Source organism: Hylobates moloch, unplaced genomic scaffold (assembly GCF_009828535.3).
Source record: "Hylobates moloch isolate HMO894 unplaced genomic scaffold, HMol_V3 SCAFFOLD_6, whole genome shotgun sequence".
NCBI classification, from domain to species: domain Eukaryota; kingdom Metazoa; phylum Chordata; class Mammalia; order Primates; family Hylobatidae; genus Hylobates; species Hylobates moloch.
Genome location: NW_026652281.1, coordinates 123,222,405 through 123,245,595, shown reverse-complemented (window position 1 = coordinate 123,245,595; position 23,191 = coordinate 123,222,405). Strand labels below are relative to the sequence as shown.

Here is a 23,191-nt window from a genome sequence, read left to right as displayed (position 1 = left end):
TCCTATTCATTTTTTTATTATTGTGTCAAGAGAAGAAATGCACTATCCTGAAAGAACCATTCATTTCTTATATAATTAGTCATTGGTCATCATGGTACTTCTTTTTATTGGCCATGGCTAACTCAGTTTGTGTTCTCAGTATTTTGATTGGACACCAAAGCCAAAGACGGAACTGTATCCAAATAATATAGTTAGTCTGTTTCTTACAAGATATATAAGCAATTATGAAACCACTTTATGTATATATTAGGATTGAATAAATAAGTAAACAGGTAGATAATGAGAACCTCTGCCTCACAGAGCTCACTATCAGAAAAAGAAGCTATAAATAAGAGAAAATGCTAGAATGAGCCCTATGGGGTCAGATTGGATTTGGTGATAAAAGTATGAGCTCATGATTTTTATTCTGTGTATAGATATATAGATATAAAACTAAACGGCTGAGTGTGGTGGCTCACGCCTGTAATCCCAGCCTTTGGGAGGCCGAGGTGGGCAGATTACCTGAGGTCGGGAGTTTGAGACCAGCCTGACCAACATGGAGAAACCCTGTCTCTATTAAAAGTACAAAATTAGCCAGGTGTACAAAAGTACAAAATTAGCACATTCCTGTAATCCCGGCTACTCAGGAGGCTGAGGCAGGAGAATTGCTTGAATCTGAGAGGTGGAGGTTGCACTGAGCCAAGATCGCGCCATTGCATTCTATCCTGGGCAACAAGAGTGAAACTCCATCTCAAACAAACAAACAAACAAAAAACATAGATATGTGTATGTATGGGTTAGTATACAAATACGAACTGTTAAGTGGAAAAGGCAAAGTGTAGAACCTGAATGCTTTGATTGGACGCCAGTGCTGAAGACAGAAATAACTACATAATGAGTTCTCTCTCTTTTTTTTTTTTTTTTTTTTGTGCAACCATATAGTGTTCCATTGTAGGGATATCCTACAGTTTAATTGATGGACTTTTAGGTTTTTTTTTTTCAGTATTTTAGGATGGAAGATTTTGGTAGTACTGAGAGATGAGAATTGAAAAAGTAAAGTTTTATTAGTGGTAAACTTGTAAGAACCTAGTTTCAAAACTGAGAAAAATTCATATGCATTTGTACACATAAGGCACCAGTGTGTATTCTCATGCATTAAAATGTATTTTGCTACCTCTAAATGAGGCTGGGATGTTGATAAGAAAACCACAATGAAATGTATATCTTTATCCCCAGTTTATCAGTTTCTATCTCTGCCTCATTAAAGATCACTTTATCTCATTAACTCAACATGCCTGAGAAGAAACGCATATTGGTGCTTAGTGGATGCAAATCAATGTGGATGGTTTGAATATTTTAACATCACGGTTAGGGATGCTACTTTTTGGTGGTTTTAATTTTTGTTGTTGATCCAGGACAGTCCTTTAAAGCATTTGTTAATTTATATATGGGCTTTGCAAGGTACCCAATTGGACACATAGGACACAGTTGATACTCAGTAACCATATTTTTAATGCATTGAACTTTTTTTTCTTCTTCCAGGAATGCGTTTGGCTCTGGCTGATGCTGGTGACACTGTAGAAGATGCCAACTTTGTGGAAACCATGGCAGATGCAGGTATTCTCCGTCTGTACACCTGGGTAGAGTGGGTGAAAGAAATGGTTGCCAACTGGGACAGCCTAAGAAGTGGTCCTGCCAACACTTTCAATGATAGAGTTTTTGCCAGGTAATCTGTAGATCCCAATCATTTCGTGTTTTAGAGTTACTTAGTCCTGGTGCATTTTTAAGTTTTCTTTTTCTTTTTTCTTTTCTTTTTTTTTTTTTTTAAATAAAATAAACTAATGATAATCATAGCTAGTATTCATTGAAGGCTTACTTGTGCCAGGTACTATGCTAAGTATTTTGCGTCCATTATCTGACTTTAACCTCAAAGCAACCTTATATAATACAGATATTATTAGCTCTATTTTATAAATAAACTGAAGCTTAGAACAATTAAGTATTTCCTTAAATGCCTTAAAGCTAGTAGTTGCAAACTTGGGATGTGAACTTGCTCCTGTCTGTCTTGAAAGTCTGTTCTCATAACCATTTTACCATGTTGTCTTGTTTTAGAGTAGGGCAAAATGGTTAAAGGAAAAGTAGATTAAAAGAAAAGGATAAATATCTTTGGAGTCATCCTACGCACTGGTATCATAAAGATGAATGAGACATGATCCTTATTGTCTAGCAAGAGAGACGAACACCCAGTTTCTAAGTACAATAATAGAGATAAGGAGAATTCAGAGATGTCATGTGACTTCTGGGTTTCTTTTTTTTTTTTTTTTTTCCTGAGACAGAGTCTTGCACTGTCACCCAGGCTGGAGTGCAATGGCACAATCTCGGCTCACTGCAACCTCCGCCAGGTTCAAGCTATTCTTCTGTCCCAGCCTCCCTACTAGCTGGGATTATAGGTGCCTGCCACAAAGTCTGGCTAATTTTTTGTATTTTTAGTAGAGACAGGGTTTCACTATGGTGGCCAGGCTGGTTTCGAACTCATGACCTTGTGATCCACCTGCCTCAGTCTCCCAAAGTGCTGGGATTACAGGCGTGAGCCACACTACTCCTGGCCAAATTCTGGGTTTCTTGAAAAATAAACAATGTTTTCAGGGTGAGGAGAAAGTGTGGATACGCCATGGAAAGGGTCTGATATTTATTTGAAGTACATTATCTGGTGGGCAGAGGTAGGAGATGAAACAGGTTGGGGCCAGATTAGGCCAAATTAAGAAGGACCTGGATTGGTATGAGAAAATTTTTTTCTAATATCCAGTATTAGTTATTGTAAATGCAATAATTAAAATCTGGCTATGGCCAGACACTGTGGCTCATGTCTGTAAACCAGGCACTTTGAAAGGCTGAGGTGGGAGAATTGCTTGAGCCCAGGAGTTTGAGACCAGCCAGGGTGACAAAGTGAGATCCTGTCTCTACAAAAAAAAAAAAAAAAAAAAATAGCTGGGTGGTGGCTTGCGCCTGTAGTCCTAGTACTTGGGAGGCTGAGGTGAGAAGATCCTTTGAGCCTAGGAGTTCGAGGCTACAGTGAGCTGTGATCATACCACTGCATTCTGGCCTAGGTGACAGAGAGAGACCCTGTCTCAAAAAAAAAAAAAACCCAAAACTTGGCTACAACCTTAGTTAAGCTATTTTCATATTGCATTTTGGGCTTTGTAAGAATAAAGTGTCCATCAAGAAGCATCATTTATTATGTCATAAACAGGAGCCCTAAGCAGTGTCAGATGACAGTACTTAAGGATGGATAGACAATAGAGAGACTGCAGTAATTTGTTTTAAGGAATGCAAAGATGTTGTTGTGTTGAGCAGTTTTAAATGTTTCGGACATTGTTCTCATTTTATTGCTTAAATAAGCAGTATTTTAAATTTGTATATTAAAAAGCAGTATTTTAAATTTGCATATGCAGCAGTTTTTTATAGCTATGTATAAGTGCCTTTAAACTCAATAACCTTTTTTCCACCCCTATTCAATAGTGAATTGAATGCAGGAATTATAAAAACAGATCAAAACTATGAAAAGATGATGTTTAAAGAAGCTTTGAAAACAGGGTTTTTTGAGTTTCAGGTAGGCTGTTGATTCTTTTGGTAGCTATAAAACATGTCAATGTGAACATTATATATTTTCCCCCTTTTTCCTTCCTGCTATAGCACAATTACTTGCCTAAAGTGTAGACTGAAAATCCTGCCAGAAAAATTTTAAATTCTTCAATAAATTGTGATTTTAAGTTATTATCTTTGGTATTTTTTCTATTGTGTCCATTTAATTTAATAATTCTGCTCCTAGTTAAGCTATGAGCATTAATATAAAGGAGATTAAATCTAAAATTCAGCTATACTTTCCTGGAAAACATTTCAAAATTGATAAAAACAAGGCAAAATTGTAATTAATTGCCATTAGTTTGAGAGCAAGCGTTTTCTAGGTTTTCCACAAGGTGTCAGTACTTCCTCAAGTTTGGCATTTAAAGGGCTTAAAAATGTAGCTTTACGCAATGAGCTATGTAAAATATCACATTGAGATTTATATAACTTGGTTTTCAGAGATGTGGTTAAATAAGGATAAATGGCTGAGCATAGCAATGTGTTGTATTTATAGTCTTTTTTTATATTTAATATCCTATATGCTGCTAAGAGCAGTCACCCTTAATATACAGTTAAAGTTGTTCAACTTTTATGTCTCAGTTACAGACTGTCTGTAAAAAAAATTCTTTTTTTGAGAATTATTAGTATAAAACTACCATGTACTTTGGACAAAGATAAATACTTGCAGATTCTTAAAGTAAAACCTTTACAGTAATTTGTTATGGATTTTTAAAAGACTAGAAACTTAAAAATGTATTAAAACCAAGATACTGAAATTTTTCCCTTTATTTTTATTTTAAAGAAGGTGAGGGAAATGGTAAATAATTTCAAATTTTATAGGCTACGAAAGATAAGTACCGTGAATTGGCCGTGGAAGGGATGCACAGAGAACTTGTGTTCCGGTTTATTGAAGTTCAGACACTTCTCCTCGCTCCATTCTGTCCACATTTGTGTGAGCACATCTGGACACTCCTGGGAAAGGTACCTTTATGCATTTAAAATGTTTTGATTTTGGCTTCATTAAATAAGTGTTGTGCTAATATTGTTACTTAAGAGAGAAAGTCTGAAAGTGAGTAATTCAAGAGTAATGCTGGATTCAGCATCATAATTATGACAGGTTAAACCAGAGCTATCTCCTATTCAGATGGATATATGTGCCCTTATTTATATACACACAGTGTATACATATTTTTAAAAGGTGAAAATATTGAGAAAGATATAAACAATTGTTATGAGCTGCTTAAAAACAAAGATATAGGTGTATATTTGCGTAAGTATTCTTGTTTTATATAAAACTTCTGGCATACATAGGACTTAATATTCAGGGATATTAGCATTCTTACTATGAATATAAATTCAGTTATTTCTCCCAGGCTTGCAGATAAATAGATTGGCTGGTTAATAACTCCTTTCCAGCCATATTAGCTAGGCTCTTTTGTATTTTTAAATGCATGAACAATACAGAAATGTGCTCATGATCTATATACCAAATAACCATACTTGAATACTGGATGTATTAGCAGGATAAAAACTGAGTGTATGCATAATTTATATAATAATGATTAAATTTAGGCAAATTAGCATTACATAATTTTCTTTGAAAGTGAGCATATGTGTGTGGGTATTAATATGCTTGTACAAATGGATGCTAATTAAGAATGTAGTGTCAGACTTCACAGCTTGGATTCTAGGGAACATTAGATCAGGGACTGTGCAAGTGTGTTATGTGTAGTCAAGTTTGAACTCTGAGCACACAATTACAGATGGTATCCTTGGTATGAAACTATAATCAAGAACCATAAAATAGTTATATTGCCTAATCTCACTGAAGTTTTTTTTGTTTTTCTTTTTTTAAAAGCCTGACTCAATTATGAATGCTTCATGGCCTGTGGCAGGTCCTGTGGATGAAGTTTTAATACACTCCTCACAGTATCTCATGGAAGTAACACATGACCTTAGACTACGACTCAAGAACTACATGATGCCAGCTAAAGGGAAGGTAAAGTCTTTTTAAAAAAAAAAAAAAAAAAAAAGATTATTCCTTAAAAGTTATTGATCAGATAACATTTAACAGTAATGAAAGTTGAAAAGATTTTCATTAATGGTGAAGACCGTGGTGGTGTATGTTGGGGGAGGGTTCTTCTCATTTTTGGTTTATGTAAAAGCTATTGAATGTTTTTCCTTTCTTTTACCGTGTAGAAGACTGACAAACAACCCCTGCAGAAGCCCTCACATTGCACCATCTATGTGGCAAAGAACTATCCACCTTGGCAACATACCACCCTGTCTGTTCTGCGTAAACACTTTGAGGTGATGCTCTCAGTAGACTTTTTCCCCCCGATGGTGTTGTATGCTCCCTATGTTGTTTTTGTTTTTAGGATGTTGGCAATGTCTGAGAGAAGATAGGCAGCTTTGTTTCATTCCCTCTAGGCAGAGAGCATCCTTATGTTATTCTTCGTGGCTCTTAAATGGATGCTGAGGGAAAAGCTGCTGTTTTCCTCTCATTTCCGAAAAATTTATACAAAAATACATTGGATCTAGTTGAATGTAATCAAAAGAATTGGGGGTTTTCATATGTGTAGTTGAAATGATGAAATAAAAGGACAGAGTTTGCCTTTGGAATTTGTTGTAACTTGAGCAGTGGGAGTCATTCATTAAATTTATTCATTCATTATATTCATTCATTAAATTATTTCAAACTATAACCTTGTTTGGAAAAAAGTGAAGCTTTGTTCTTGAGTACTTTAAATGTTGTTTGGTTTGATAATTACCTATAGAAATGTAGAGCTTGAAGACATTTTTGGCTGTGCCAGGTAATGATAAATCCACTTAAAGGAAAAAAAAAAAATCCACTTAAAGGGAACTCAATAACTTAGATCTAAGTTTTCCTGAAAGAAAAAAATCTATTTTTCCTCTGCATTCAAAATGTAGAAACAAAATATGTTTATGGACTTTGGCTTTTTTGCTTAGGTTATTAAAACAATTATTGCTAGATGCAGACCACTAAGATGCACTTAAAAAAGAGAGACAAAATACGGATTGTGGTCAAAATGTAAGGAAGAAACATAAAGGAAAAATTCTTAGCTTTGATATTCTAGACCATTATTGGAATTTTGCCTCAACACTTCTCATAGTTAATTAAGAAATGCTAAGAAAAGCTGCTTTTACATTCGTAAAATTTGATAGAGAAGAGCAAATGTTTTTGTATTTCTTGTGAGTCTATTTTTATGGAGAACTACTTCCACCTTTGATTATATATGATAGAAATAGAAGGTGGCCTTTAGAATCTGCTTGCAGATTTTGAATTAAGGTAAATAAAAGATAAAAGCTACTTTGGTTGGCAGAAAAGTGAAACTACCTCAGTGGATTATATATTCATACCAGCAATTTCAAGGAAGCAGTGGAAGAACCCAAATATAATATGTAATGTCTTAGGTATTAAAAAATGCATCACCTCTGTTCTTTTTGAAGTTGTATTTTTACTTAGTATTCATTTGCTAGATAATTGAAAACAGTGGTATCTTTTGGCATTAGCAGCTTTCTTTTAGATTTTTGTATGTTTTCATCCACAAGAATGAGAAGAATGTTCATTTATAATCACGAAGAGTGTTCTTATGTTGAATATGGCACCATTTTGGTGACATAAGGCAAAGGAGTGTTTCCCACCCTTTTTCTTTTTTATGTGTTTCAGAGGAATACATTAACAAGTAGAATATTTTTTTCCCATGTACTTTAGTAAAAGTTAGAATTGAAAATAGATTATTTGAAATTGTATTATATGTTCCTTTTCATTTAGATTCATTCCCAACCCTTCCTTTTACAATAAAGAGAAAACAAGCCGCCCAAAACTTTGAAAAGACCAGTTGCTTTGTTTCTATTGAGGGGACCATTAATATTTGTAGAAAGAAATGAATTTAGATTCATTTAAAGCACACTTGGATTGTACTCATTAGTGATATATGATATGGACATTTATTTTTGAGTAGATAGAAATGATTCTGTTTTTAACAGGTCAATAGCTAGGGATTCTTTTCAGAATTGTGGTAACAGTTTCTTCCAAGTGTCCAAAAGCAGACATTATATAAACTTATATGATAGTTGTGTAATTTTTTATTTTAATATGACTAATGAAATGCTTTTAGAAATTTGAAAACAAGTTTTTATGAGACCATTTAGTTTCTGAACAGGAGAAATATTCAACACAAATCACTTCTTTTTCTCTTCTAAACTAAAAAGTATGTGTCGTCAATTTATAGAGCATAGGAGAGTTCCTTCTGCATTGTTCATTCAACTTTCACTTCCCCATGATGCTAGGGCTGAACACTTTTCTGCTGTTCTCTAAGGGTTGATAGAGGCCACCATTCTATGCCTGGTCACATCTACTATTCTGCCTTATTCTTGAGACTTTTTTTTCTACATTACTCTCCCTTCTTCCTTTTTTTAGGCCAATAATGGAAAACTGCCTGACAACAAAGTCATTGCTAGTGAACTAGGCAGTATGCCAGAACTGAAGAAATACATGAAGAAAGTCATGCCATTTGTTGCCATGATTAAGGTAAGCTGTGGACCTTATGCAGCTGTGACCACATGAGCAATGGTTAGATGGGACAATAGAAGGATGGGGAAAAGCCTTGGACATAGTCTTCTGCCAGAAATCTGCTAAAATAGCATTTTTCAATCAATGGCTGTGAGAAATGATCTATCAGATTTTGGGTTTACTTGTGGAATTGCTGAGTATGTGAAAAATATTATTGTGGAAGAAAAATTGGTTTAGAATTGCTGCACTGAACTATTCCCTTCATAGTCTACCTTCCCTTCTTTCAAGTTTGGGAAAGAAACGTACTCTTTTGGCTTACATTAGGCTTATAGAGGCTTGAATTTCCTAGACCCTATTCCTGGAACCAGGATTCAATATTTGTATAGGTATAGCTTAACAGGGTAAACATTGGTTATAGTGTTCAGACCAGGGTGTCTCAGCATAGCTCTGTTGGTATTTTGGGCTAGATAGTTCTTGTGGGGCACTTTCTTGTGCACTGGAGGATGTGTAACGGCATTCCTGGCTTCTACTCATTAGAAGCCAGTAGAACTACCTTTCCCACTAGTTATGACAATGAAAAATATCTCCAGACATTGCCAAATGTCCGCTGGGGGCAGAATCACCTTCCACTTCTTTTTTTTTTTTTGAGACGGAGTCTCGCTCTTTCACCCAGGCTGGAGTGCAGTGGCCCGATCTCGGCTCACTGCAAGCTCCGCCTCCCGGGTTCACGCCATTCTCCTGCCTCAGCCTCTCCGAGTAGCTGGGACTACAGGCGCCCACCACCACGCCCGGCTAATTTTTTGTATTTTTAGTAGAGACGGGGTTTCACCGTGGTCTCGATCTCCTGACCTCGCGATCCGCCCGCCTCGGCCTCCCAAAGTGCTGGGATTAAAAGCGTGAGCCACAGCGCCCGGCCACCTTCCACTTCTTACCATTGAGAATTATTGGGTTAGACCCTTAGTTTTCTTCATATACATAGCTGATGTATTATTGGATTTCTTGACAAAAAGAAACCAAAAGAAGCCTTATATTGCTTAAGATCTCAGGCTATGGGGCCAGGAAAATCTTGGTTGAAATTCTGTGTTATCAGTCACTCCTTAGTTTTGAGACCTTGGACAAATCACTTAAATTTTCTGGGCCACAGGATTTTTCATCCATAAAATGAGGATACTGTAGAACCTAACTTTTTAGGAGTGCTGTGAGGAGTAAATAAAGTAGTGTACCTAACACACTTAAGTAGCACCAGTCAAGAAGTAGGCTCAGTAAATGTTGTTTAAAAATGCAAATTAGTATCTTTCAGCCTACTAAGCATATCGTGGTTATTCTTGTACTGTCCTTTAATTCTTGTGTCTTCTTGGCTGCAGATGCCTGATGGAGACCAGACCTCTTAACTTCTCCAATAGTATAATAGATTGGTATTCTTGGAAAAGGTTTTTAATTCTCTTAGACCAAAGTCACTATTTGATCCTCAGGGTATTTTGAGTTTCAGAAGTAATTTAGAATCCTGTGTTGACCTCCACCAATCAAATTGTAATATAAGTGCTGGTATGTTCATAGTTCATTGGTTCCCTAGTGGCTAGTGTCATTGGTCATAATGCCAAATCACTGTCAACATGTGGATCCAACAAAATATTCCATTGGTGGTTGCAAAGGCAATTAATTTTGATGACATGTTTTAAGAGAATCCAGGGAAACCTATTTGAAGAGTAGTTACGTGTATATGTGTATATATATATATATACACATATATATATATTTATAGTGTGTGTGTGTGTGTGCATATAAAATGATATTAGATTCAAGAGTTGGCTTCTTTAGGATCTCATTTAAATTTGAAGAACCAGCATCAGATCGTTTGAGTGGTAATATATTTTTAAAATTATGTTGGTGATTTGCCAGGCAAATTAGTGGTTTTGCAAACTTTGGATGGGATTAATAAATCTGCGAATAAGAAAATGACTTTCTAGCACTTTCATGAGAAAAAGAAAGAGAACTTGCATAGTAAGCTAAAACAGTGAGTAGCAGGAATAATGTCAGGTCACTTTCATTAAGTATAACATGTTCTAGGTAGTTATATCTGCATATGTACTTGGATCTCTAGGATTCTATTTTGCACAGCAGATATCGACTATCCAAGAAAATTAAGAATAAGAAATTATTTTTTACATGCCATGTTTGAGTACTCATGTAGTATGAGTTTTTTTTCTTTAAACTTTGCAGAAATATCTTTGGGGATTTTTTGTTTGGATATTATTAATTCACTATTCTCTGAAACAGCTTTAAGAAGGTGGTATCTCAGAAAATTAAAATTTTGTTTTTTTTTTTTGGGTAACTTAATGGGATATTTTCATACATTTGGTTGATTCCCTGTAAAGTGAATTCTTTGGGCTTGCATGTTAAGTCAGTCTAAATAAACAATCATAAAACCATATTTATTTTATAAATCTGAAAACCTTGTGCCTTCCCATCTTTTCAGTGCTGCCATAATCTTGTAATACTTTAAATGATAATTATTTGGAGCTAGTAAATTTCATTAACAAGCAAATGTAGGTAAAGGAAATCATGAGTCCAAGGCCTTTCCTTTAACTCCTGAAATCTGAAGATTTTATCAATTGAGAGAAGAATGATTACTTTGGAGGAAGTATGTTTTCCAACATATTCTTACCGTGATTTTGTTTTTCCATACCATTTTGGCTATTAGGAAAATCTGGAGAAGATGGGGCCTCGTATTCTGGATTTGCAATTAGAATTTGATGAAAAGGCTGTGCTTATGGAGAATATAGTCTACCTGACTAATTCCCTTGAGGTAAGAGGGCCAGGGATTGTAATAACTAGTTAACTGTAGTTAAACCATAATCCAGCTCTTTTATTTTATAATAAACCTTTTTGTAAATTTCATCTTCTGTGTTTAGTGTCTTTGTTAAATATGTCAGTCAAAAATATTTTTGGAGAGAAGAAAAATGGGTGAGTATAAAAGTTATGGAGTACTCTGAATTGGTGCCTTTTTCCCCCCTCCCTTTTGATTTGCAGAATTGGATTAATTATAATCTTTGGTTCATGATGTATTATGATTGTTCCATATCTTGCCGTGTGTTTTTTTCTCCCAATTTATAATAAAATGAACATCCATGAATTTTCTACCCAGTCCAGGAAGTAGAACAGTACCAATAGCTTTTACATATCTGTGACTTTCTCCCCATCCAATCTTTGTGCCCCAGTCACAACTTTATATATAGATTGTAAATAAGCTGGTTTCAGACAACTTAGGCAAAAGGAAAAGTCATGTGCTCTAGAAAACTATTAGAGCACTCAAAAAGTGGTCCTAGTAATAATGAAGACGCTCAAGTAAAAAAAATGTAGGTTTGGAATTTAAGTAAAATTGTTTTGTGAAGAGATGGAAGAAAGTTGTTTCTAATTAAGGATTTTATTTTAAATGAGTTAATGAAATTAATAAACATTAAATGACATCTATTTTATGTATATCTAAATGTTCATATATATTCATGTAGGTCAAGAAACTTCTTGGATCTTTTCACTTGGACCATGCAGACACACCTTGTGTTTAGGGTCATCTTATATTCAGACATATGCACTGTGCTATATTTCTGAGCTTTTCTTCCATTTATTTAAGTGGACGCCTTTTATTCTCAAATGATAAATTTCTGAACTTCTATTTGTCTTAAGTGGAAGCCTCTTATGCTGATTTTCATTTTGTTTTATATGGCAGATAGATGCCAGATTTCATTATAGAAAATGATAAACATGACTATATAAATAACAATACTATGAGACATCTAAAATGAATGTTAAATAACTGATTACAGATTTCATTTAATATTTATATGGAAAATAATAAAATTGCACAGACCATTTCATGTTAACTGGAGAACCTAGTTTTGTTCTTGGTGAAATGAGGTGATGATTAATTTGAATCACATTAAGTGATACTAATAACTTCCATTTTTTCCCCTCTGTTTAGCTAGAACACATAGAAGTCAAGTTTGCCTCTGAAGCAGAAGATAAAATCAGGGAAGACTGCTGTCCTGGGAAACCACTTAATGTTTTTAGAATAGAAGTAAGTTGAAGGAATCTCACTGAATCATTGCATTTTAAAACCAGAAGAGACCTAGAGATCATTACATCTAAACCCACATTTAAAACATAGAACAAAGTAAGGTCCAGAGAAATTAAGTGGTTGGTCTGTTGTAGACCCCATAGGTTGTTAGAAATGGGGATGTACCTGAAATGTCCTAATTCCTTGGTCAGTGCAATACTTACTTTTTCCTCACTTTACTATTATAGGAACTATCAGATATTATTTGTGGGTCTTAAAAATAAAAAGTATGATTTTCAAAATCTGGTTTTTATTGAAAAATACTGGAAATGTAGGACCTTTTTAGACAGTTAAAAGGAGCTTTTAAACCTCAGATGAGTCTTGGTTTGATTGTTATTCAAGGATGTTTTGTTTTTAGTATAAACTGGATTGATGCATCATCTTAAGTTATGCTGGAATAGCTTTTTTTAATCTCTTAGTTTTTGGCCATTATTGGTGAAGATAAAAAGGTTTTGGAGATTCTGGTTTGTTTTTTTTTTTAAATTTAAGTTCTGGGATACATGTGCAGAACGTGCAGGTTTGTTACATAGGTGTACATGTGCCATGGTGGATTGCTGCACCCGTCTGCCCGTCATCTACGTTAGGTATTTCTCTTAACGCTGTCCCTCCCGTTGCCCACCCCACCCCGATAGGCCCTGGTGTGTGATATTCTCCTCCCTATGTCCATGTGTTCTCATTGTTCAGCTCCCACTTGTGAGTGAGAACATGCAGTGTTTGGTTTTCTGTTCCTGTGTTAGTTTGTGGAGAATGATGGTTTCCAGCTTTATCCATGTCCCTACAAAGGACATAAACTCATCATTTTTTATGGCTGCATAGTATTCCATGCTGTATATGTGCCACATTTTCTTTATCCAGTCTGTCATTGATGAGCATTTGGGTTGGTTCCAAGTCTTCGCTCTTGTGGCCCATGCTGCAATAAACATACGTGTACATGTGTCTTTATAGTAGAATGGTTTATAATCCTTTGGGTATATACCCAATAATGGGATTGCTGGGTCAGATGGTATTTATGGATCTAGATCCTTGAGGAAGGAGATTCTGTTTTTGTTTTTGTTTTTTTTTTTTTTTTTTTTGAGACGGAGTCTCGCTCTTTCACCCAGGCTGGAGTGCAGTGGCACAATCTCGGCTCACTGCAGGCTCTGCCCCCCGGGGTTCACGCCATTCTCCTGCCTCAGCCTCCCACGTAGCTGGGACTACAGGCACCCGCCACCTCGCCCGGCTAATTTTTTGTATTTTCAGTAGAGACGGGGTTTCACCGTGTTAGCCAGGATGGTCTCAATCTCCTGACCTCGTGATCCGCCCGCTTCGGCCTCCCAAAGTGCTGGGATTACAGGCTTGAGCCACCGCGCCCGGCCGAAGATTCTGTTTTTTTAGTCTCAAAGAATCCATTCAGATTGGCAGCATTTGGCAAAGTCCAGGGGACTGCAATTGGAAGAGTCTATAGACTGCCCTCCTTGTCTTGATAAGCAGAAGACTTAGATATGTTTTTTTTTACTTTTGCCACATTTGAAAACCCAGCAAACAGAAAATGCCTATTTTGAAGGAATAAGGAAATCGTGATCATGGATACCTCCTGAATTTAGTTAGCATCATGTAAGGAATATGCTCATTGCATTAAGATGTGGTAGCTTTGGCCGGGTGCAGTGGCTCATGCTTGTAATCCCAGCACTTTGGGAGGCCGAGGCGGGCGGATCGAGACCACGGTGAAACCCCGTCTCTACTAAAAAAAAATACAAAAAATTAGCCGGGCGTGGTGGCGGGCGCCTGTAGTCCCAGCTACTCGGAGAGGCTGAGGCAGGAGAATGGCGTGAACTCGGGAGGCGGAGCTTGCAGTGAGCCGAGATTGCGCCACTGCACTCCAGCCTGGGCGACAGAGCCAGACTTCGTTTCAAAAAAAAAAAAAAAAAAAAGATGTGGTAGCTTTTAATAGTTCAGTCATTTGAGCCGTGGAGATAGGTATATGAAAATGTTCCTTATACAAGTATATTTATTTCAAGCCATTTTCAAGTATTCTATTAAGATACTACGTATTTAAGTCTTTCACAAGACTCATTTGACTTTTTTCCACTTAAAAATAGTAAACAGGGTTCTGGACTATGTAGCTTCTATAAGTACAACATAGATTTATATTTAATCCTGACCTTGCCACTTACTAGCTGTGTGACCTTGTGCTGATTTTTAATCTTTCTGGTTCTCAGCTTCTCTTTTGTGAAAAAGGGTACAAAAGAACTACTTCAGGGATGTAGAACTAACGTCGATAAAGTACTTAGTACAATGCCTAATACATAGTAGAGATTCAGTGAATGACGGTGGTTGTGGAAGAGAAAATGTAGTTATTGTTAGTGTCCATCACTGGTGTTGATATATGTAGTTGTAGTCATCTTTACCTAGGCATTTAGTTATAAGCATGAGCTTGTACAGCTTTTCTTTCATATTTGAGTACTCCTTAGTCATGATTTTAAAATACCAGAATTAGATCCGTCTTTCATTGGGCATTGAAAACGTAGCAGAGATTCCTCTTCCCTCAGCAGTATTCAAGTTAAACAATCATTTTCTTGTTGTTCTCCTAGCCTGGTGTGTCCGTTTCTCTAGTGAATCCCCAGCCATCCAATGGCCACTTCTCAACCAAAATTGAAATCAGGCAAGGAGATAACTGTGATTCCATAATCAGGCGTTTAATGAAAATGAACCGAGGAATTAAAGGTAAGTTTTTCCCCAAAACTCCTATTTGTCAGTAGCTTGTAGATTTGGTGAGTTCTAAGCAGAAAGGAAAAAGAAAAGAAACCGGCTTGCTTATGGACAGCTGTGTATTATTATAGAAAAAGTGTTGGGTTCAGAATCAAGAAAACTATTCTTTTTGGGACTCTGTGGCTAGGTAGCTTAGTGGCTTTGCCATGTCACTTAAGGTCAAAACTGATTTTTCGTTTACTAATGTGAGGACAATAGAGGGATTAGATAGTTTTCCATCTTTCTTTCTAGCTCTAAAGTTGTAATGAGTGATTTCTGTCTCTCGGAGATATTCAGAATCAAGGAACACATACCCTTAATATTCTAAACTAACCTGTCCAGCAGGTCTGTTCCTTGAGAAGGAAGAGAAACAGAGTAAAAGTTATTGTGTGTCTTCCATGTGTTAACCATTTAATCCTTTTACAATTCTATAATGTAGAGGGTATTCTTATTATTTCCCTTTTGTAGATGGTGAACTGGAGGCTAAAAAGGCTAAGTAACTTGCAAAGTTTGTTTAGCTAGTAAACTCTAGATCTGGAATTTAAACAGGTCTGTTTGACTCCAAAGCTCATATTCTTTCTTCTAAACAATGTGCCTCCAGGTAAAATATGTCAGTAATCTTAACTTATTATCAAGAATAAGTCTGCATCTTTTGTGATTAGATTTAATGTAATAATTTATGGCTTTTCTTTTCGTCATCCAGCCAGGTCCTATGGTGAGCAGAGTGTGAAGGGAGATAGTGTGTCTCTCTTATTTTTCTTCTGAGCTATGAAAACAAATTAATGTTGTGATTCCCTATTTTGTATTATCTGTCTTTTTTCTTTTTGATAGCAATCAAAAGTTGATTGGCCACTTTGGATCACTATAAAAATTTTCTAAAAAGATTTGTAAATCCCTAACAATAACCTGATTTATGGAACTATATTAGGGTAGTAACATGAATTAAAATAGGAGACTTGAAATAGCTCTTTGGAATTCATTCTGTCATTTATTTTGTGTTCTCTTGAAGTTGTTTCCCTTCTGTGGACACTTATTGAGACACTACTATATGTAGTGTTTGTAGAGACTCCTTTGTATGTACTGGGGCTTTGGGGAGTCCACAGAGTGCTGTTCATTAGGAGCTGCATCTAGTAAAGGAGTAGGGAACTAAGCTATTGAAGTGTATGATAATGTAAGGAGAAATTGCTGAGTATAGTAAGAAAGGTACAGGTAAAATGTGTAGCACAGAGGAACGAGAGATTATTTCCACTTGCAGCGATCAGGGACTAATTTATGGAGAAAATACTGTTTGGATGGGGCCTTGAACATTATACCCATAAAGGTAAGGGGAAAGGGTATACTAGGAGGGAAATACCAGTTGCTTTTGTTTCCCTGTGTACAGAGCATCAGCAGCAACAGTATACTAGGGTTAGGGATGTTGTTGTTTATAGACGTGTTTTTTAATTGTGGTAAAATATACCTAACATAACATTTACTATTTTCGTCATTTTTATGTGTACAGTTCAGGAGGCTTGAATACATTCACATTGTTGTGAAACCATCAGCACCATCCATCTCTACAACTTTGTCATCATCCCAAATTGAAACCCTATACCCATTAAATAATAACTCCCATTCTCCTTCCCTCCAGTCCCTGGTGATCACTGCTCTACTTTCTTTTTTTTCTTTTAAGTTTTATTTTTGACACATAAATATACATATTTATGAGTACAGTGTGAGGTTTGGTACATATTTACAATGTGTAATTATCAAATTAGGATAATTAACATATCCATCACCTCAAACATTTATCATTTCTTTGTGGTGAGAACATTCAAACAGCTCCTCTTACAGCTATTTTGAAATGTAGCATATATTATTATGAACTGTAGTCATCTACTGTGTAATGGAACAGTATGACTTATTCCTCCCATTTAATTATAACTTTGTACCTGTTGACCAACCTCCTTCCAGTTCCGTCTCTTCCATCCTTCCCAGCCTCTGATAACCGTGATTCTACTCTCTACTTCAATGAGATCAACTTTTTTAGATTCCACATGTGAGTGAGATCATGTGATATTTGTCATTCTGTGCCTGTCTTATTTCACTTAATATAACGTCTTCCAGCCTCATCCATGTTGTCACAAATGACAGGACTTCATTCTTTTTTTATGTCTGTATAATATTTCATTGTATACCACATTTTCTCTTTTCATTCATCCGTTGATGGACACTTAGGTTGATTGCATATCTTGGCTATTGTGAATAGTGCTGCAATAAACATGGGAGTACAGATATCTCTTCAACATACTGATTTCATTTCTTCATTTCTTACTGGATATATGTCCAGTAGTGGGATTGCTCGATCATATTGTAGTTCTATTTTTAATACTTTGAGGAACCTCCATACTGTTTTTTATAGTGGCTATACAAATTTACATTTGCACCACACTGTTCTACTTCCTACCTCTATGTATTTGACTGTTCTCAGTACCTCATATAATTGGAATCACACAACGTTTTTCCTTTTGTGTTTAGCTTATTTCACTTAGCAAAATATCTTCAAGTTTCATCATGTTGTTATATGCATTTATTATGTCCTCTCAGTGAACTAGGTACCGTGGAATGATAGCTTCATCCTCAGAACTTATAGGTCACAAGAAGCAGAAAGAGCATGATAGTGGATTTTAAAGAAAATAGATATTTGTGTGGACCCACTGGATAGGATTATATTTATTATTTTGAGATAGAGTCTCCCTCTGTCACCCAGGCTGGAGTGCAGTGGCACAATCTCAGCTCACTGCAACCTCCATCTCCTAGATACAAGCAATTCTCATGCCTCAGCCTCCTGAGTAGCTGAGATTATAGGCATGAGCCACCACACCTGGCTAATTTTTCTATTTTTAGTAGAGACAGGGCTTTGCCAACTTGGCCAGGCTAGTCTTGAGCTCCTGGCCTCAAGTGATCTGCCTGTCTCAGCCTCCCAAAATGCTGGGATCACAGGCATGAGACACCAGCCCTGCCTGGATAGGATTATTATAATGTTATAGCACATGAAAGGATGTATTTCTATATTGAAAATTGTATTATATTATGTTAAATCTACCTCTGTTTTAAATGTACTCAAGTATAGCACTGACTAGGTTCTGCAGAATTGTACTGAAATGTATTTCCTATTTCTTGTCTTTTCTCATAGAGCCTTTGGCATAATTCTTATCTCCTTTGTCATACTAGCTGTGAAAAATATTATCTAAAGTGTCTTAAGTTTGATGTTAGTAGCTGTTGTAAATTTTAGAAAATAGAAACATTAGAGAGAGTTTGAAATTGCTATTCCTATAAGTATCTGCAGAAGAGATCTAACCTTGATACTTTACCAAAAGCCCTCAGGATGCCTTGATATCTAAAAGGCCTGAGTATATTGAGTATATGAGATGGAAGAGGTGTTAAATTCAGTAACGTAGTTATTGGTCTGTTTGCTGCAATACACAGCAAATTGTCCAATTAGTGCCAGTTGTACTGAGGGTAATTATGATCTGGGTCCGGGAGGAACTGAACTAAAACTATCATTTCATTCCACAAAGGCCACTGAGTAAACTATTTGATGATAATGAATTTGAATCACTCACAACCCATGCCATATATGAACTAATAACTTGGAAGTGAAAGCCTTCATTTCTCATTATCGGTCCCTAGGGACTTACAATCTCTCATCTTTTCTCTAAGAGCCTTAAATCTTATGTAGTTGCAGACTTAAATTTCAACAGTTTCAATGATAAGAGAAGTCTGGGATAAAAGACAGTTAAACCACTAAGAAAGCTCTACGAATCTATGGACAGTAATGAACTACATGGTGAAACATCAAAGCAAATATGTTTTGTCACTTAGAAGCCCGATTGAGTATTAAGGTTTCTTTGAACTAGTTTGATTCAGAATTGCTTGGAATGATGAGGGAGGTCTGGTTTAGACAGAGAGAAAGAGCGTGTGTGTATGAGAGAGAAACGCAGAGGCAGATCCGCAGTAAAAGGCATTATGCATAAAATCTGCTGGCAGAACTTGTCACTGCATCTATAGCAAAATATTTGGTACCACTGATGTGTAAGTTGAATTGCAATAGCTGTTAAAATTAATTGTATTCTTCCCCAAAATAAGATCGTGGCTGTCATGAAGATTGTGCCTGCTCTCTTCCCATTTTAATTTTCAGGGCTTGTACTGTGTCTGGGAATAAATTGTATGGTCCCTACAAAAACTCTCCAAAGACTCTTAGACAGGGTTTGCTTTTGTGGTAGTCGCAGGTAATTGTTCCATAAGCCCCTTCTCTAAACTTGCAGTCCTTCGGTCTTTGTTTCCCAAAGAGAACAGAATGCATGGATAACTTGTATTCTTGGCATAGCCGCCAGCTGCATTAACGTCTTCTTTTATCTCTTATCCCTCTTATGCTAAGCCTTGTACTCTCAAGTCAACATGAGGGAGTGTAACTCAGGTGTGTTTCAGAAAGAGGTGGGAAGTAATTCAGAAAATATCTTCTATTTCTATGGATCAGGTTAAGCATAACTAGCCATGCTACACTTAGAATGAGATATAAACCCAGAATCAGCATTTGTAGTCATTTCTGGTGTTTTTCTGCCATATGAAATAAAACCATTTGATGTTGGGAAGTCTCAGAATTGCTGAAATAAGTATACTTCTTTTGGGCTCAGTTGTTGGCAGGATTGTTGAATTAGAAAGGGACAGGTGTTTTTTTGTTTTTGTCAGGTGCTATTGTTTTAGCTTGCGTAAGAGCAGATTAGGAAAATCTCAAGCAGGGTGGGTATTAGAGCTCATCCTAAAGCTTAAAATTCTGAAAGCTTAAATTTCTGTCCTTTCTCTGCCTTGTCCCCGCTCTCCTTGTCTCATCAACTTGTTAATACAAATACTTCATCTTTTGAGCAAATGAGAAACTGGTAATGCCATTTCTTAGAATGGTCATTATTTATCCAAAAGTATCTCCGAGAAAAGCTACAATTCTTGCAGGTTTAGTGTAGTCCAGGGAGCTTAAGGGATAAGTTTTAGATTTTTCGATATTCTATACAATGGTTAATTGAAGCATATAAAAATGATTTGAGAGACCATATAGGATAATGCTAAAAAATACACACAATTCTTTCTCTCTCTTAGTTTATAATTCCAGGAGATGTCAGAATCACTGACACTTTGATCTGGGTAAAAGCTGAAAGGGGATGAAGATTTGCTATATTTTAGCTTTGCTCCTGAGATTTTTTTTTTTGCAACAGAATTTTGCTCTGTCGCCAGGCTGGAGTGCAGTGGCGCAATCTTGGCTCACTGCAACCTCTGCCTCCTGGGTTCAAGCGATTCCACTGCCTCAGCCTCCCGACTAGCTGGGACTACAGGCATGCACCACCATGCCCAGCTAATTTTTTGTATTTTAGTAGAGATGGGGTTTCACCATGTTGGCTAGGATGGTCTCTATCTCCTGACCTCGTGATCTGCCCATCTCAGCCTCCCAAAGTGCTGGGATTAAAGGCATGAGCTACCATGCCCGGCCACTGCTTTTTTTGTTTTGTTTTTTTTTTTTTTTTTGAGATAGAGTCTCACTTTGTTGCCCATGCTGTCGTGCAATGGTGCGATCTTGGCTCACTGCAACCTCTGCCTTCCAGGTTCAAGCGATTTTCCTGTCTCAGCCTCCTGAGTAGCTGGGATCACAGGCGCCCACCACCAGGCCCAGCTAATTTTTTTGTGTTTTTAGTAGAGCTGGCGTTTCGCCATGTTGGTCAGGCTAGTCTCGAACTCCTGTCCTCAAGTGATTCACCCACCTCAGCCTTCCAAAGTGCTGGGATTACAGGTGTGAGCCACCGCACCCAGCGTGGCTTTTATTTAATAATCTGAAGAAAATATTTTTGTTTAGATATAACAACCAGCATGTTTAAAACGTGAGTTCTCAGACTGCTTCCAGGGTTTGAGTGACTGTAATTAAATGCTTATATTGATAATTTATTTTGTTGTAGACCTTTCCAAAGTGAAACTGATGAGATTTGATGATCCACTGTTGGGGCCTCGACGAGTTCCTGTCCTGGGAAAAGAGCACATGGAGAAGACCCCCATTTCTGAGCATGCTGTTTTCAATGTGGACCTCATGAGCAAGAAAATTGATCTGACTGAGAATGGGATAAGGGTGGATATTGGCGATACAATAATCTATCTGGTTCATTAAACTCGCGCACATTGGAGATTTATCCTGGTTTCTTAGGAATGCTACTACTCTGATTGTGTCTACTGATTGGCTATCAGAACCTTAGGCTGGACCTAAATAGATTGAGTTCATTTCTAACCATCCAATTCTGCATGTAATCATAATTTTATCAATTCATCTTTGATTCCTGAACCTAATAAATTTTTTTTCCCCTTCTTTGGGTGTCTAAGAGAAACGGTTTTTGCCAAACTCTTTTTAAAAAACAAATTGTTGCTATTTCCTAGAAGTTTCTAGTTTTTAAGATGAACATAAAAGTGTTAGTATGCTTCTTTTCTGAGGTGTATTTTATACTTTATACTTTTATGAAGACTGATGTGTACCTAACAGCTTTTTATAGTATATTCATTTATGGAGTTAGCTGTATTTTTTTAAAAAAAGAAAAATAGTAAATTAGCAGCTTTTTTTTTTTAAATGAAGAGAACTTCATGATGATTTAAAAGAACGAATGAGAATATTTTGACTTGACTTCAATTACTAAGTATTTTATATAAAGAATAAATAGGTCCTGCATTTTATAAGACTTTTTAAAGCTTTAATATATTCAACTAAGAACGAATAACGACTTTTTCAAGGCTAATATCAATAGTTTATAAGCAGTGTATTTCACCTACACTAAATGTGGGCATTTTAAAAGAAGATTCCCCGCTTCCCCCCCGAGAAATCTGCATTTACTAAATTTGTCTTGAGTCCAGTTGTGTTTAAAGGTCATGCTGGTCGGGTGTGGTGGCTCATGCCTATAATCCCAGCACTTTGGGAGGCCAAGGTGGGTGGTCACCTGAGGTCAGGAGTTTGAGACCAGCCTGACCAACATGGTGAAACCCCGTCTCTACTAAAAATACAAAAATTAGCTTGGCATGGTGGAGGGCACCTGTAATCCCAGCTACTTGGGAGGCTGAGGCAGGAGAATCGCTTGAACCTGGGAGACCGAGGTTGCAGTGAGCTGAGACTGTGCCATTGCGCTCCAGCCTGGGCAACAAGAGTGAAACTCTGTCTCAATCAATCAATCAATCAATAAAATAGAGGTCATGCTGACTGTATTACAGATTTATTCTTTTATTCTTGATGGAATGTCTTAATGTCTGCGCCAACTGTCTTCATATGAGGAAAAAATGTAAGGCATTCACTAACAGGAGAAACATTTCTAATTTTGATGGGTTTAATATGGAGAAAGAACAATTTTGATAACCCAGAGGAACCTGAATTCTAACTGAGGTTATGTAAATAGAGTTTATTGAATTTCCTTATTTTGCTCTCCGCAGTTAGGGACCACTAGGCGTAGTCATATGGTTTATCACAGATTTATTGAAGCAAATCATAGGATGTTAGAACTGAAAATCCTTAGAAATCATCAAGTGCAAATAATCACTTATCTACTAGGGACAGGCACTATAGCATAGTGGGGTAAGAGTGCATGCTCTGAAATCAGACTAGCTAGGTTAGATTTCCAGTTCTTCTTTTTGCTACTAGGGTGCTGTTGGCCAATTACTCGGAGCTGCAGTTCTTCATCTATAAAATGGAACTACTACTGGTACCTTGTAGGCTTATCGTGAGATGTTTAGATGAACTCATCTAGGAAAATCATAACACAGTGCCTGGCAAGTAGCAAGTCTTTAGTGAATGTTACCGTTGAAGAAGATGATAGATACCAAGGTGTATTGGCTTCAGACTACTGTAGTCTGTAATCATGTCCTTTGCATTGGTTCCTTTGGGGCAACTGATTCTTTCTTTGCACTCCTCTAGATTCTTTTGCTGTCCTCTCTGATCTGCAAAGCCTTAATTATTTCTGAAATTAAGTAATGCTTTCTGTTGCCTAAACACAAACCTACTTGTGTTTAACTTAGGAAAATTAAACTCTGTGTGCTTGGCCAGAAAAAAAAAAAAAAAGAGAGAGAAAGGAAAATAATAATGTGATTGTGTTCATCTTATGAACCTGTACTGTTTTGGATTAAGAGTGAGTTGACATTCATGGATCCTTTGTTTTTTT

At 36.6% G+C, this 23,191-nt stretch overlaps 1 protein-coding gene across 3 annotated transcripts in view; it reads left to right on the top strand.

Moving 5' to 3' along the window:
* LARS1 (leucyl-tRNA synthetase 1) overlaps positions 1–22,244 on the top strand; it is a 70,378-nt gene extending 48,134 nt beyond the window's left edge. For all 3 annotated transcript variants that reach the window (XM_032158244.2, XM_032158243.2, XM_058439979.1), the window contains exons 23-32: positions 1,522–1,705; positions 3,499–3,589; positions 4,444–4,584; positions 5,462–5,602; positions 5,803–5,913; positions 8,048–8,158; positions 10,842–10,946; positions 12,120–12,215; positions 14,825–14,957; positions 20,963–22,244. In XM_032158244.2, the coding sequence (XP_032014135.1) occupies positions 1,522–1,705; positions 3,499–3,589; positions 4,444–4,584; positions 5,462–5,602; positions 5,803–5,913; positions 8,048–8,158; positions 10,842–10,946; positions 12,120–12,215; positions 14,825–14,957; positions 20,963–21,168 (1,319 nt within the window). In that variant the 3' untranslated portion in view covers positions 21,169–22,244. The remainder of the gene's footprint in view (positions 1–1,521; positions 1,706–3,498; positions 3,590–4,443; positions 4,585–5,461; positions 5,603–5,802; positions 5,914–8,047; positions 8,159–10,841; positions 10,947–12,119; positions 12,216–14,824; positions 14,958–20,962) is intronic.
* The last annotated feature ends 947 nt before the right edge of the window (positions 22,245–23,191 follow it).